The sequence below is a fragment of the Theobroma cacao genome, chromosome 9 (assembly GCF_000208745.1).
Source record: "Theobroma cacao cultivar B97-61/B2 chromosome 9, Criollo_cocoa_genome_V2, whole genome shotgun sequence".
In the NCBI taxonomy this organism is placed as follows: Eukaryota; Viridiplantae; Streptophyta; class Magnoliopsida; order Malvales; family Malvaceae; genus Theobroma; species Theobroma cacao.
In genome coordinates this window covers 2,654,503-2,670,601 of record NC_030858.1, presented here as the reverse complement: position 1 = coordinate 2,670,601, position 16,099 = coordinate 2,654,503, and the positions used below count along the sequence as shown (strand labels likewise).

At 37.2% G+C, this 16,099-nt stretch overlaps 3 protein-coding genes across 5 annotated transcripts; all 3 read left to right on the top strand.

The window, feature by feature from the left end:
* On the top strand, window positions 2,610–3,632 carry LOC18588049 (abscisic acid receptor PYL2). The gene has a single exon (XM_018128464.1). It carries the CDS (start codon window positions 2,787–2,789, stop codon window positions 3,348–3,350), a length of 564 nt encoding a protein of 187 aa, XP_017983953.1. The 5' UTR covers window positions 2,610–2,786; the 3' UTR covers window positions 3,351–3,632.
* LOC18588048 (homeobox protein ATH1) lies at window positions 6,890–11,523 on the top strand. Of its 3 annotated transcripts, none has more exons than XM_007012199.2 (5): window positions 6,890–7,690; window positions 8,616–10,039; window positions 10,409–10,761; window positions 10,898–10,958; window positions 11,130–11,523. In XM_007012199.2, the coding sequence occupies exons 2-5, from the start codon at window positions 8,855–8,857 to the stop codon at window positions 11,292–11,294; spliced, it is 1,764 nt and encodes a 587-aa protein (XP_007012261.2). In that variant the 5' UTR covers window positions 6,890–7,690; window positions 8,616–8,854; the 3' UTR covers window positions 11,295–11,523. The 3 variants fall into 3 exon arrangements, with proteins under 3 accessions (XP_007012261.2, XP_017983952.1, XP_017983950.1); XM_018128463.1 differs by lacking the exon at window positions 6,890–7,690 and adding an exon at window positions 8,027–8,512; XM_018128461.1 differs by lacking the exon at window positions 6,890–7,690 and having other exon boundaries at window positions 8,027–10,039.
* LOC18588047 (inorganic pyrophosphatase 3) lies at window positions 12,679–14,173 on the top strand. The gene is made up of 4 exons (XM_018127042.1): window positions 12,679–12,910; window positions 13,065–13,186; window positions 13,279–13,480; window positions 13,630–14,173. Exons 1-4 carry the CDS (start codon window positions 12,773–12,775, stop codon window positions 13,975–13,977), a joined length of 810 nt encoding a protein of 269 aa, XP_017982531.1. The 5' UTR covers window positions 12,679–12,772; the 3' UTR covers window positions 13,978–14,173.

Below are 16,099 nucleotides of genomic sequence, written 5' to 3'. Positions count from 1 at the left end.
CCCCCCCCTCCAATGAAAAAAAAAAACCTTTTACTAGACACGAGAAGCCTGTTCTGAAATCTTTAATTATCTCTTTCTTCTATAGATTTCATCAAAAAATGTGCATATTTTTCATCATTGATTTCTTATGTAGGTGAGGTGAGTGATTACTTCACTGCCTGCCTTGTATTGTACCCTTTGCCAGCCGAATTTGAAATCACTGAGATTCTGAAGAGTGCTGCAGGGTTACACATGTTAAGAGTATGGTGAAAAAAGTTGCCCAAACTCTGACTGGAAGGAGTGAAGGTTAAAGTAGTAGCACATTAACTCCAAGGCGACTGTGTCATTGCCAAAGTGACCATGCGAGCCGTCCTTTGATGGTTGTAACAAAGGGTTAAGAGTTAGACAGGACAAATGAAGTAAGTCCGAGAAGCCTTTTTCTCTCTTTTGGGCTATGTCAGACTGAAACGACCATTGCATTTGCATTTCTGTTTCTTCCTCTTTGGTTGTTTCTACCACAGCTCTTTGCCTACATCGGGACACCAACTGGGTCACATAGCTTTTCCAAATCTACAATATTGTATCTTGAATTCCGTTCATGATACTTTTGCTTCATTTTACAATCCTATAAAGACAAAAAAAAACCTGTAGTCGTATGGCATTTCTTGTATAGTACTGCACAGTATTCTTTTCCTAGAATTCCCTGGTGCTAGGGAAAAAAGGTCACATGCTTAAATATTTTATTAACAACCTAAGCCTCCTTAACACCAACTGATTAAAACCAAGATAATGACCATAACTCAATAATTTAAGTTTCAAATTGAGTGTTTTACTTAATTAATATGGTGTTAAGTCTCTCGCGTGATGATCAAAAGTTTCCATCACAATTGAATTTTAGTACAAGGCATATGGGTAAGCCTTTTTTTATCTTAAAAATTGAAATTTTTTTGGTTAAAAACTCTGTTTGTTGAACTTAAGAAAAAGGATAATTTTATGTCAATGACATTGTAGGTGACTGAGTGCTTTCACTGTTTCCCTGCACTCTTTCCTAGCCCCTCTCCCCCTCTAGGTGTCCTTTGTTTACCTCCCTCCCCTTCATTTTGTTACATCCTTTACGAACAAACAGGCTAACCTAAAAAGAAAAAAGAAGAGGGGGGGCTGGAGGAGACTTTCGTTGGAAGTGTTGCCTTGCTTCCCGCTGATTCCCAGAATGGCCCCTACAAATTTATCATAATGAAGATGAGACTTCTTCCTAAACAGTGAATCTGTTGTATTCTGATTCAGAAACACACATAATATATAGTATACTACTAGTATTGGTCTTGAAGTCATATGCTACATTTCCGAATACCGCAATGCACCCAAGAGCTGTCCTCTTATCTGTTTTTCTGAAACTTGAAAAAATGGGAAACCCCAAATTTACCATTTAAAAGAAGAGGAATTAATTATTAATTAGAAAAAAGGAAAAAAAATGAGAGAGAGAGATGGGAAAAGTGAAGGGCTAAGGGTAGGGAAATCCTGCAAAGTGGAGTTATAGATCACGCGGGAGTTTGTTAGAGTTCTCACATGATCCACGAATCTCCAGCTTGCCTTTTAAACGATGGGGACAACTCCCTCCATTTGGTCTCCTTGTCTTTATTCCCCCTATCTTTGCTTGTGTTTTTTTAACTATTTTTCTATTGATTATCCACGTCCCATGCCAATGTTGCCATCCCCGCTCCCCTCCCATCCCCTAGATTTTATCATTAACTACAGCCAACCATTCTACAATAATCGCAGTACCACTGTTTTATCATTAACAATGACAAATCACTAGAGATGTTTCAAGAACAATCCCACCTTGTGCTTTGTGTTTTAGGGCTATGAGCTTCTCTTTGTTTCTCCCTAACTTTTGTCTTTGGTTTTGTTTGCTCGTCTGCCCTTTTACTTGTCGTTTTCCACCACGTTTTGATACTTAAAGGGGAATTGTTAACAGGTATTTCTACAGTAGTACAAAGCTTTCAAGTCTCAATGGATCATCCCACTCAAGCTTATATGATAAATGATTAATTAATAAAGTAATTTTATTACAATTCAATGATTTCAGAGATTATATAATTAATCTTACCTTATAAGCTTGTTTAAAATTCTTAAAATGTAAGACAAAAATTGCCAGGATGCATGAGATGAACAGACTAATTCATTTCCAAATGCGCAAAGCTCCAAATAGAGGATTTCCACCTTAAGAGTTTAGATCTTGTATTTACCAACCCGTCATTATTATGATAAGATTCAGATAAAGAGAATGCTTACGCTAAGGATTGACAATCCTTTAATTATAAACTAATCGCCCCAGCTCCTGAGCCTAGATTGTTGAATTATATTATCTACAATTGAATAATCCGCTTGCCATTTTCCCTAAAGAGAATCCCAAACACAATTGACATGGCCAAGTAAGCTAAAGACAAAAGCCTTTCCTAGTATAGCTATTTTTATGGTCCAGCCAAGCCATGAAATCTCTTCATTTACAAGTTGGTTAAAAGGAGCATTGCCAAAGGGCATATCTGTCTAACAACAACAAAATTAAATAAATAAATAAATAAAAACACAAGAAAAATAAATACTATTAAACCCATTCAACCCATCCTTAACCTTCTCATTTTGGTCTTCCCTTCGTGAGCTCAGAAGGCTCAACTTTTCTTCGCTAGCTTCATCCCTTTCTGTTTTCTTGCATGCTCATCTAGCTGCAACCAGAAGCAGCCACCAGCCGACCAGTTGCAACCGTGACCCGTGCTAAAACTGGGTGCTAAGCTAGGAGAGCTACAGCCATGGACTCGAGCCAAACCCTCCCTCAGGGCCTAACCAGAGAAGAATACGCGGAGCTGAAGCCTCTCATTGACACATACCATAAATTCGAGCCAACACCAAGCACATGCACAACGCTGGTAACGCAGCGAATCGACGCCCCAGCTCAAGCCGTGTGGCCTTTCATCCGGAGCTTCGAAAACCCCCAAAAATACAAGCACTTCATCAAGAGTTGTAACATGAGCGGTGATGGCAGCGTCGGAAGCATTAGAGAAGTCACCGTTGTTTCGGGTATTCCAGCTTCGACTAGTACCGAGAGGCTAGAGATTTTGGATGACGAAAAGCATATACTAAGCTTTAGGGTTGTCGGAGGTGAGCATAGGCTGAGAAACTACAAATCAGTCACTTCTGTCAATGAGTTTCGCAAGGGAGGCAAAGTTTACACCATTGTTTTGGAGTCCTATATTGTGGATATACCAGATGGGAACACTGGGGAAGATACAAAAATGTTTGTGGACACAGTTGTGAAGTTGAATCTGCAGAAACTTGGGGTTGTGGCAATGGCTTCCCTTCAGGGACATGATTGATAAGATGAACAAGATTAATGAAGTTGGTAGATATGGGTAAGATTGTCTTTGGAACTGTGCTTAGCCTGGATTTTGGAAGTTGGATTTTTTTTCCTTTTTTTTTTATTTATTAATGGGGTTTGACAGTTTGGGATTGGACGTACGATTGGATTGTATATCGTAAGTTTTTGTTTGATGATGAATTCAATTTACTTATATTGTTATGGGGATATTATTTAAATCTCAAATGTTTATTGTTTCCTCTCAAATAAATGATTAAAAAACCATTCATCTTTGTTCTTATTGAAGATTGACCCATCAAATAAGAAACAAACATGTTTCAGTACTTGTTCTCATGCCAATTGTCCCTCTGCATGTAGGCATTAAGTACTATTTAGGGTTTTGTTCCTTCAAAGTCAATTGCACCATTAATTTTTTTTGACTTTGTTATCAAATTTTATTTTCACGCACAATTTGAAAAACCCAAATTATTCGTCCATGATCTTTTGAATTTATTTCAATTTAATTCATTGTTAACGTATTTACAATTTGGACGGAAATACAAATTAATGATGGATATACACGAAACAAATTCCGTTCATATTTGAATGATACGTAAAAAAAACCAATTGTGTAAGTGATAAAAAAAAAAAAAGTCATTTACTGTATTTAATGATACATAGACTTTCTTAAAATTAACTAAATATCTCATTTTTTAAGTTTCTCTCTTTCTAACATATACGTATATATATATATATATATATAGTGTATAAGTTAACATCCATTGACAAGGGTCCTTTATGCTTGTAATTATCAATTCACAGATTATCCTTGGCAAGAAATTGAAATTATTCCCTCCTAAAAATGAATTACTTTCCTTTCAGCAATATTTATGAATAATGTCTGATTATGATAGAGAGAGTACTTCAATTTTTTCACTTGAACTTTTGTAGCACATAGTGTGACATTTTCATTTCCCCACATAAGTTTAATGGTTTCATAACAGAAAGGGTTGACCTTGGAGCTTTTTCATGGGATTATGAAAGTTCAACTCTCAATTGGTAATAATGAGTGGGAAAAATGAGAGAACATGGAGCTGTAATTGTCTGTATATACCATAGTTCTTGGATCATATGCCGAGAGACAAAATAGTTTGAAGGGATGGGTGCATGGGGTTGAAAGAGCGGATAAGTAGGTGAACCATTCGGTACAAACGCTTTCTCGTGTGGCTTCAATGTCAACCCCTTTATTTCAACGGTAGGAGCAGAGATGACAGATTCACCTTTCTCCTGCAAAGTTGTGAGCAACTTCAAGGGACATGTGACCAGGAAAGAAACCACACACCCCAATTAATTCAGCACTTCTCTTTAATTTGTACCTCAAACCATCTTAGCCACTTATTCATTCTCTAGCTAAATCAAAACCAAATGTGTGTTCTTTTCCGTGATGCTAGCAGATTTGATTAGGGAAGTTAAGAAAAGGAGTGGGGGATAAGCATATGTTGTCTCTTTTTCTCTCCATCATATTTCATGTTTGTGGCCCTTCCCGATTCCCACCTCCTTTTCATTACTGTTGAAAGAAAAATTTCCAAGCCCCGAGTTTAGAAAATATGATACTAACAAGGTGTAAACCCAATTGGACACCAACCGGGGGGTAAGAAAACAGTGAGGTACATGTCGCAGTCACAATCTGGGCTTCCTAAACTGATTAGACGTTCCCCTAGTTGAGCTTTCATCCTAGGCCTAGCTAGCTAGAGGCTCGAATCAATGCACCTGCCATTCATAATTGCGTGGGCCCTTGTTTTCATGGAAAATTCTAATACATGGTCAAAGGTACTGAAAAAAAAGAGTACAGCTGATGTTGGGCTTAGCACAGTCTAGAACTTGCATTTTTTCTGTAATCTGCGTAAGGCACAACTCAAGGCCTTAAGCCCATTATCGTTGTTGTTGCTTGTTTCTCTTATGAACGTGCAGCTGCCAAGATCCAAGGCAATGAAATGAACCCATTTGGGAGTAGCAATTGAATTTTTAGTGTTAGAAAAGCATTAGTGTCTCTTTCTTTGTCTGATTGCATAATTCTATTTCTGCATGCGAAAATAGGAAATACAAGTCCGAACGAAGCAAACAGGAGCTCGGTTCAAGCCTTGTACCGGGTCTGAGCTGCTGCTGCTGCCTCCATCTCAACTTCATGCCTTCAAAACGTAATAATTGCCTTGTCTTTAAGTCCTAACTTAGGGAGGGCTCCACCCTTTCCTCATTGGCTACATGTCAAACACCACAGGGCAAAACTCCTTTCATATATACTTTTGTCCGAGACAAATCTTTGGGATCGTGTACCAGTTCCGGAGAGGGTACTTCCTCTCCAAAGATTAATTGTCCGGTCAAGGATATTGCTCTTTTTTTTACCCCAGTTCCCTCTTACTCAGGATCCATTAATCAAAGATTAGCCTCATCAAATATATACTAATCCCTTTGGCCCGAACTACACAAGTATGTAACGCAGGCAACAATCTTCATTGTCAGGTGTGAGAAATCCAGTTATTGAAACAACTACAGATTCTGTTTTTAGTTTTGTAAGTAATAATTTTTTAGACTATTCTACTGAATGAATACATGAAAAAACAGGTTCCTACCATCATTTATATCCGTTGTTGGATTCTTTTAACCAGTCTTAAAACTGCACATGGCACCACAGAGCACACAGTTCTTAGAGGAAAAGACTGTATTATCACATCAGGATCCCCCGAGAAAAATCTACTTGTCTTTGCCGAGACATCTTAAAACATTAGTTACTGATAAAAACCCAAGAGGGAGAGAAAATGAGCTGATATTATCACTATTTCATCATTACAAAATATTTGGTCTGTCGCCAGAGACAATGATAATAATAATAAAGTAGTCTAGCGTTTCACATTATGTAGGCTGCAAAGACTATTTCAGTCAAGTAGCAGTTGTGTAAATTTAAACTGGTTTTGGAGTTGGGCCGAGGGAACCAAGCCAAAAGGAAAAGGAGTTAGATAGAGCGTGTAATTGCTTCAATAAATTCGTCAAAGATCTTGCCCAGCAGATATTCTCGTCACCTTTTGGCATAGCTTGCATCATCATATTCAAAGTACACTGCAAAAAACAGTGTGTTTTCTTACTACCTTCTCTCTTTTTCTTCACAAATGCATTTGTTTGCCTTAAAACTTTAGTTGTTAGATTCTGGTGCGGAGAAAGTATAAGACTTTTGATACCCCATTCACTCATCTTTCTCATCAAACACATTACATTAGGCTATCCTTGTCTAAAATAAGCTATAAAAGCAAAAGACTTTCTTCTGAAAAATGGTGCTGAGAGGACCTGCCGTGAACAGGAGTTTGAACAGAGAGAATCCAGATATTTTGATTGTGATGATTGCAGAGAAGCAGAAAATGAGATGTGGTGAGAAGGACAAAGCAGATGAGAGAGAGAGAGAGAGAAGTAACAGGGAGGGCCCCTCTAGAGCCTGCAACAGAAATGAGTGGCACTGCATCAAAGAGTGATGTGTTTCCCTTCCTTCTCTCTCTATCTTCTTGTTTTTACTCTTGCGTGGCTTCTCTCTCTCTCTCTCTCTCTATCTTAATGAATGGGGCCATTTCATTCAACTCCATTTCTCTGCAGAACTGCTTTTCTTTTTCTTCCTTTTTCTGGGCCTGTTGGGACACTCTCTCTCCTTTTTAGTGGGTTCTCTCTGTTGTTGGTGTCTTTTATTTTCAAAACCCATTTGTGTTCAAGAGCTTTAAATCTTTGTGGACAGAGAGGGAGAGATTATGAATCTTGTTGGGGTCTGAAACTGTGAATCTCAGTTTCTTGGGGTTTGAGTTCTTGGAGAAAACTCCACTTTTCTGTTCATGCAAACAAATTAACCCCACTTTTTTGTGTTGGCTCTTTTTTTTTTCTTCATTTCTTTTATGACCCTCTGAAAGAGGTGGGGATAATGCAGGAGTCCTGTTGGCTTTTTCACCTTATTCTTTTTGTTAAAGACGAAACAAAGGTTTTTACTACTGTTTCCTGGCTTTTTTGACAATTCTCTTTTTATGGAGAAACAGAAAACCAATGATTTTATGTGAACTTTGCATTGCAATGGCTTCTTTTGGAGTTCTCTGAGAAAAGCCTACATGTATTTCTCAATCAAAATACAGTAACAGACCACTTTATATTTTGAGTAGGGTGAACGATTTCTCATCTCTGATCCCCTGGAATTCCATTGAACCTGCACGAAAATTCTTGACTCCGATACTTTGCTTTTATAAGGTTTTGGTGAAGAAAATAGTTTCCTAAGCTGGTTTTTCTATTGATAGATAAATGCAAGGTTGAAAGCTACTCTTCGAATCATTGCAGGTTGGTCATCTTTTTTTCAGCCTACCTTTTGCTGATCAACGTGGTTTCAGACACGCACGCAAACACACGAGTACAAAAGAAAATATATTTTGAAGCCTCTAAAACATCTTCAAGATTTAGCTTTCTACATGAACTGTTTAAATATGAAGATTTAGGCTTTGTATATTTCCTCATGTTCTTCCTTTGGTTCAACTTTAGACTTTCCTGTCCGTGCGCTGTAGCCTGTTGTGCTTTGCCAAGCTTTTACTTTGGTGTGCATATCCATACCCCTTTTAGCTGTTAAGTACTACTACTATTGAAGTTCTTCTATCTTCCCTGATAGAGATTTTTTTGTCAACGTCGTTTTTTCATTAGTACTCTAGTATGTATGTTTAATCAGACACATCTTCTCCTAATTAATGAGGCTATGGTTCTGATTACCCCTTATTTGACAAAAAGAAGGATTCCTCCCATTCTCTAGCAATTCATTGCCATAGGAGGGGATTTTTTTTTATAACTTTTTGCATGGATTTGAGTTATTCAAGGCTGTTAATTACGGTTTTCTTGGGGAACTCTATGTCCTGATGCTTTATTTTTGTGGCCTTGCGAGTCCCATTTACTCTGTCTGACATCCTTTGCACTTTGAATTTGTGGTGAAAGATTTCTTTATCAATAATCTTATCCTTGTGTAAGAGTGGGGCAGGAAGTGTCCTCAATAATCTTGAAAGGTTAAATCATTCACATAGTGTATCTGAGAACTCTCTGTACCATAATTCTGTACTCTTCTTAAGAAGAAATGGGATCTGATACAAGTGCTATTTTAAAACTCTGGTCTCGGGATAGGTGGTTACAAGTTTCTTTCTTCTTTGCAAGTATGTGAACTGTGAAGTATTGTTCTTTTGAATTATTTTGGTATGGTGATTTCATTTCATTACCAATTCTGCAGGTTCCTGGTGGATCATCTGAGCAAGATAGAATGATTATGGGGACGACATAAAATATATGGTTGCAGCAAGAAAATTTGTGCAGTTGTTTTTGTTGTAAAAGTGCACGAAAAAAAGTTGAATCAAGGAAGTTTGTTATATAGTGAAATTAAATTGGCTTAACAGACAATTGAAGCTTAAGAACCCCAAATGAAGAAGCAGCTGCTTATGCCCGATCCCATGTGATTTTTGTGCCCACTATATGATGGAGAATGATATGTTCAGCGTTTCACGAGCCATGGGAAACCGAAATCCTGTGGTTGTTGATGGGATTCCATCGCGGACAGCCCCAAATTCAATTGTTGAATCCCACTCATTTAGCATCATCAACCAAAATCAGACACTAGCTGAATTTCCAGTGCTTCCATCAGCGCAAGGAGAAATTATCAGTGATCTCTGTGCTGATCTACACATAACTAATCGTGCCAGGTTCTTCGACTCAAATGCATTGGTCACATCTCTTGGAAGGACTGTTGTGAGTGATGTTTCACTTGGCAGTTCACCTTCAGAGGATAATATGGAGTTTCAGGAGCAATTCATGGGCAGAACAGCCATCTCTTCTATTCCACCTGCAAAGTGTGTTCCTCAAGAAAACTTAAACGAGTTAGCAATCATAGCACCTTCCATCTACCCTCTGGATGTCAGGACTTATTCTTCAACTAGCTGTTCTGATGGCATAAATTCTTCTCTGGTAACCTCTGTGAACTGTGTATTTAACGAAGCACTTGGTAATTTGAACAATAAGTGGGATTTTGAGAAGTTTCCTTCTCCTCTGGAGCTTGTTGGGAAACCCCCATTGAGAACAGCATGTCAACCATATACATCAATAGGATGTCCGGATCCAAACGGGTGGATTTCATCAAATGGGGCAAATATGAGCATAGATTATCCTTGTGGTTCCTCTAAACATAGTAATGAGCTCTCTTTAAGTCTCGCCACATCTCTGCCTGCTGTCATTAGCGGTAACAATATACCTGATCAGTCCTCTGAGATAAACTGTTCTGGTGCAAATCACTTCTGCTTGAATACAACAAGGTTAGGCTCAGAACAACCTTCTTGTAATGCTAAGGAGCTTTCTCTGAGTTTTGGTTCTTATGGACCAGTTCAAGAATCACACCTGATATCAGGATCAAGATATCTTCATGCAGTTCAGGAAATACTTGCTCAAATTGCAAGCTATTCACTGGAAAATCTAGACCAGATGAGTGTTGGAGCTGGAGCAACCATTCCATTCTCCTCAAGCTTTCTAGCAGGGAGAGGGATGGCACTGATGGATCCAAATGAGCATCCTGATATTGATGGTAATTCTGAGGTTCGATTAGAGCCAGAAGTACGAAAACGAACTGTTGAGGCAAAGAAAACTCAACTTCTGACTCTACTGCAAGTGGTATGTTGGTAGAATTATCATATTCGATTTGCATCAATTGCTACCTTGGACTTTGAGATATGAGCTGCTTAACTTCCTTGGCAATTGAATAGATAATTATAGAGGGATGCTAATGTGATGTAGGCTAAAATATAGATTGAAATTCATAACTTCAAAATTTTTTAGACTAAACTGTGGAATAACCTTGGGTCGCCCTTACCGGCTCTATTTAAGCCAGTAGGCTTTGTTAAGCAAGCGGGCATATGTAAGCAGTAGCAAATCGCCATTTTCTTTTTTTCTCCATTTTCTTTCTTTTCTCTATTCTGTGTTGCATTTGACATAGCATATTTCTGGTACTTAAATGGGTTTGCACTCCTTCATTGAGACCAGGTTGATGACAGATACAGTCAATGCTTGGATGAGATCCATACAGTTATATCTGCATTCCATGCTGCAACTGAGTTGGACCCTCAGGTGCATGCTCGTTTTGCTCTACAGACAATCTCTTTCTTATACAAGAACCTAAGAGAGAGGATCAGCAACCAAATCCTAGCTATGGGAGCAAATTTTGACAGTGGATATACAGGAGGCAGGGAAAAATCTTTTCAGAATTCATTCATCCAGGAGCAATGGGCACTGCAGCAGCTAAAGAAAAAAGATCAATTATGGAGACCACAGAGAGGGTTGCCTGAAAAGTCTGTCTCAGTTTTACGTGCGTGGATGTTTCAGAACTTTCTTCACCCGTGAGCTTCTTTCTGCAGAATTGCTACGAGCATTTTCTCGAAGTCAAACTAGGACAAGAAATAGTTTGCTTGTTTCACGTTTATGCACAACAATGGGGACTGTTTTGCACATTTTGACAGATTTCCTATTTTGCAGGTACCCTAAGGATGCAGAGAAACATTTACTTGCAATTAAAAGTGGCTTGACAAGGAGCCAGGTACTTAGAGCTTTTGTTTCATCTTTGAACGTAAACGTGTTGGTGAAGCATTTTAATCCTCTTTTACTATGAGAGTTCAAAGGTGTTGACATGTCATGTATTTTGGTAATTTTGAGTTTCTAATATGATCTCATTGTTTCACTGCGTAAAATTGGATCAACCAATGAGCAGGTCTCCAACTGGTTCATAAATGCTCGTGTTCGACTATGGAAACCAATGATAGAGGAAATGTACTCAGAGATGAACAGGAGAAAGGCTCGGCAAAATGAGGAGGGAACCAACAGCAACCACAGAAGCCAGATAAGCATCAACAATCAAAGATTTAACATTAATTGAAGCTGAAGAAAGAATCAAGGGGACAAAGAATTCGAGCAGGTTTCAATAGGAAAGAAACAACACATCCACCTCAAGGTTACAACTGTACATAATGCTCCATATAGTTGGAACCTTAGCCTTAAGGATATAATTCTATCAGTAATTAGTATATATTCTATTCAACAGTAATCCCTTTGTTGAAAATATTATGAATTCATATTAAATTATATGGAATTACTTGGTATGAAGACCCTGGTGGCACACTTTTGTTCATATGCATGGGGATTCCTGGGTCACCAATATAGTACTTAATGATGTCCCTGAAACTAAACAAAAACAACAAATATTAGTAGTATAGCACATGAACATGATAGATTGGCGGCTAAAAGTTGCTGCTCAAGAATTATTGATCCGCCACGATTGAACCTGAGGATGTGTATACCACTTCCGATCCTGCAGTGCAAAAGCACCGCGTCAAGGAACGGAAACCTTTTGTGGGCTGTTTGTCAACTTGTCATGTCCACTTGATTGAAAACAACACAATTCCAGATTCCTGGCCTTCATTTAAATTTCCTGCTTGTAAGGTTCATAAAACAAGAAAGATTTCCTGTGCTCTTAAGCCATTTTGCTCTTTTTCTCTCTTTTTCTTTTGTACTATTTTAGTTCCAACTTGAGTGGAAATTTTGTAGAAATCCACATAATTCATGCGGGGGTGAAATAGTTAACTTCAACCAGATTATGACACGTGATATCAGTAAACTACTTAGTGGGCAATGGAACTACTTCTTCTGCAACGTATCACATCACTTCTCTTCCTTTTGCAACAAAAATAGATAAATTGAGGGTGGGTTTTGGCTGTAGCAGTGTCCTGCTCGATTTAATTTCGTCTTTGATTATTTCTGGTTTGCATATGCCATTGTCATTTAGTTCTTCGAAGCAATCTTAAAAAAGGATTCTTGGCATTGCAAACAGGGCTAAATAGAAAGACATTTGAATTTTAATGCTTCGTTGCTAACCGACCCAGCGAACAAAGGAATTCCTTGAATATTACATAATTCATCTGTCTGATGGAAATAGTACAAAAATAAATTATGTCTACTTATCAATTAATTTTCGTATTTAAGAGTTGTTCCCCTTTTTAAGGCGCAAAATTTGAATTCTCTATTTTGAGATTGCTCACCTGTAAAAAAAAATAAGAGGAAAAAAAAAAATAGCTAGAGCGTATATAGATCAAAGAACATCATTATTATATCTTATACTCACCCCAAAATCTAATTCGTAAACGAATTGGGTTTTAATTTTTTTTTATATATATGTGATCTGGGGAAGTGCAACTGTCACAGTCATCGTGCCCCCTTTTCCTAAAGAAAATAGGAGTCTAAGTCCATGTAACAGATCGATCACTTGTCCATCAATTATCTTACAAGTATATATATTCCTGCCTTTGGCTAAAAAGTGCTGGTGAAGATCGTGGTAGTGTTAGTACAATCAGATCAGCAATGGCAGGGGTGGTGTTGGTTTTTGACTTTGACAAGACAATCATCGAATGCGACAGTGATGATTGGGTTGTGGAAGGGTTTGGTGTTTCTGAGCTGTTCACTCAACTCCGGCCTACTTTCCCCTTGAACACTCTCATGGTCAGTGTCATATAATCTGGTTTTGTAGTACCAACATTAATCTTCCTTCTAATTTCAGTTGTTTTGACATGCATTATGGATTATGTAATACGATTTTCATCATGATAACTATCAGAGATTCATGTTGGATGCTTTTTCTCGACTGTTTTTCCAGGATAGAATGATAATGGAGGTCCAGTCTAGGGGAAACTCAACTGCGGATATCGCCGCCTGTTTAAGACGGGTTCCATTACATCCCAGAATTGTCTCTGTTATTAAAGCGGCCCATGCTTCGGGGTAAGCCTCCTGAACTACTATTTCCTGTGTTGTAATAGTATGATGAATGGTGCACAACGCTGAACCTAACAAGTAATATGACATTGTTTCAGGTGTGATCTGAGGATAATAAGTGATGCCAACGTCTTCTTCATCGAGACAATCTTGAAGAATCATGGACTGTTGGATTGTTTCTCGGAAATCAACACGAACCCTAGTTATGTTGATGGAGAAGGCAGGCTTAGAATCTCTCCTTACCATGATTTCGAATCGTCTTCCCACGGCTGCAATATCTGCCCTCCCAACATGTGCAAGGTAAATAATATTAAAACCTCTATTTCCTATTAGTAGAAATCTTCAATTACAAAAACTTATGATTAACATCTATACATGGTATGCAATAATTTTTAGAAGATATCTTCAAAAAATTTAGTTTAGAATGGTTCGTTCTCATTGTGTAATAGGGTCTGATCATGGAAAGAGTTCAAGCCTCTGTTTCTGCCACCGGAAAGAAAAGGTTTATCTATCTGGGCGATGGAACTGCTGATTTTTGCCCGGGTTTGAAACTCGGAGAGGATGATTTCCTGATGCCGAGGAAGAATTTTCCAGTGTGGGAGCTGATTTGCAGCAACCCCAAACTCATCAGAGCAAACATTCACGAATGGAATGACGGGGAGGAGCTTGGCGATGTCCTGTCCCGTTTAGTCAACAAAATCTCAATTGAAGAGAACTACGCTGTTGGGGTCGATCAGATGGTTCCCGTTCATTGTAAATTCAAGACAAGCTCGGTCCCTGCCCATGCAGCCTTTTGAACTCAACCAGTTCCACACTAGCCAATGGAAATGCAAACAACGACTTTTTACTCTTATTTTCAATTGTGTTTAATATTTGGATTCACGTTCATTGGATAATCCTACACATCTTTTTTTTTTTTCTTTTTTCATGTGATGAAAATCAAATAAATTTCCTGGAAAGTTGGCAATGACAGGGAGGACTATTTTAGTGACAGCTAGTGCTCTAATGGGGTTTTCGGTTTTTTTTGTCCATTTTCCTGGAAAGTGACATGAATCCATATTCAAGAGATAAGTAAACTAAACAGCTATATGATCCTGCAAGTCAGCAGCAGTGCACCACCACAATGGCCTGATAGACCACACTATGTTTAGTTGAAATAGTAGAGTGCGGTTCATTGAATCATCAATAGTAAAGCCACAGAATTATTTGCATAATTGTGTGCACGACCTACTTCTGTCTCATTCTAAATAGCAATTAAAAAAAAAGTAAAATACTCTTATTTTTTTTAATTTTAATTGAAATTATACAAAAATTTATTAGTTTTCGAAATAGACACTCTATCTCAAAACTACAAACATTATTAACAAAAATAATAAAAAGACTAAAATACTTTTTTATTTTTTATTAATTTTAAAAAATATTATTATATTTTTAAAAAAAATAAAAAAATAAGAAGCACCAATCCCAAGAAAGGGGAGCACTGGTAGGCCCTCCCAAGGGACGGATGCACCAGATCGGTGATCCCCAATGGGGAGCTTTTTTTTAATTAATAATAAATAATAAATAATAAAATTATATAATTATAATTATAAAAATTAATCAAGGATAAAATTATCTTTTTACCCTTTTCATGTCAGCAAATTGATGAAAATACTAGCAGTTGATTAACTGCTGGACCTACGTGTCCAGCAAAAAATATTTTTTTGAGGCAAAGTGTCCATTTCGAAAACTAATGGATTTTAGTGTAATTTCAATCAAAACTTAAAGAAGTCAGGGTATTTTTTCCAAAAAAAAATTATCTGTCACCTTCACCAGGAAGGAAGGTTGACAAAAATTGACAGTGAACCTGAAAAAAAAAATTTATTTGCTTTCGTAGGAGATTTCCAGAAATTACCAATAAACTAAATTAAGGTTTGCCAGTTGGTGAAAGTCAATGGTTGGATAACTTAAGATTTGAGTCGGACGAAAGAAATCGTATGAAATGAAATATTATCATGGACAAAATGGTTGAATACCCCAATAATAACAAGTTGATTGAAATGTAATGTCCATTTAATTAGAGGTACCCTTGGCTTTGTTATACATTGTGTTATTAAATAAATGACCATAAATTCCTAGATGTTACTTTGATAGGTACTTAATTTGATAATTAAATAAATACTATCTAGAAAAAATTGTTAAGATATGTTTCATACTACAACTAATCATATCCTGTTTTGGCATCCTCGGTAGAACTTGTAGTGATATGATCAAATATAGAACACTCCATATATAAGATAACCTAGTGTCTCAAGTCTAATGAGTATTTACACAACTAACACATGAGAAATATTTGTATAAATACTAAAGTGAGATACCAAATGCATTTATCATGTTCGGTCATGTTTAGAGAATCTGTTTTCTCAAAGCAAACACCCACATGCTAGTTCTAAGTATCTCTATACTTTAACCTATGAAATCAATTGCTTACTTCACAAGTAAAGAACATAGTATGTGTCGATCTTTGAGTATTATTGATGTCATGTCTCAATAATAGAATGATTAGGAACTTTTAGAAACAATGTTTTGATGTATAAGGATCTCATAATTATATTTCAATACAATTTCTTTGCAAAGCATATATAGTTAGGGCATTTTTAAAAATATCCTTATAGATAATATGTTTTTAAAAATAACTTTCTTTATAATTTTAACTATTTTTAGCTAAGTTGGACAAAATTACACTTAATGAAATTACACATCATGATGTTACACGTCAAGTACAAAAATATGTTACACGCCATGATTAGATTGTTTCATGCCATGTACAAAAACATGTGACATGCCATAGTTAGGTTGTTACACGTCATGTACAAAAACATGTGACACAATATGGTTAGGTTGTTACACGCCATGTACAAAAATATGTTTCACGCCATG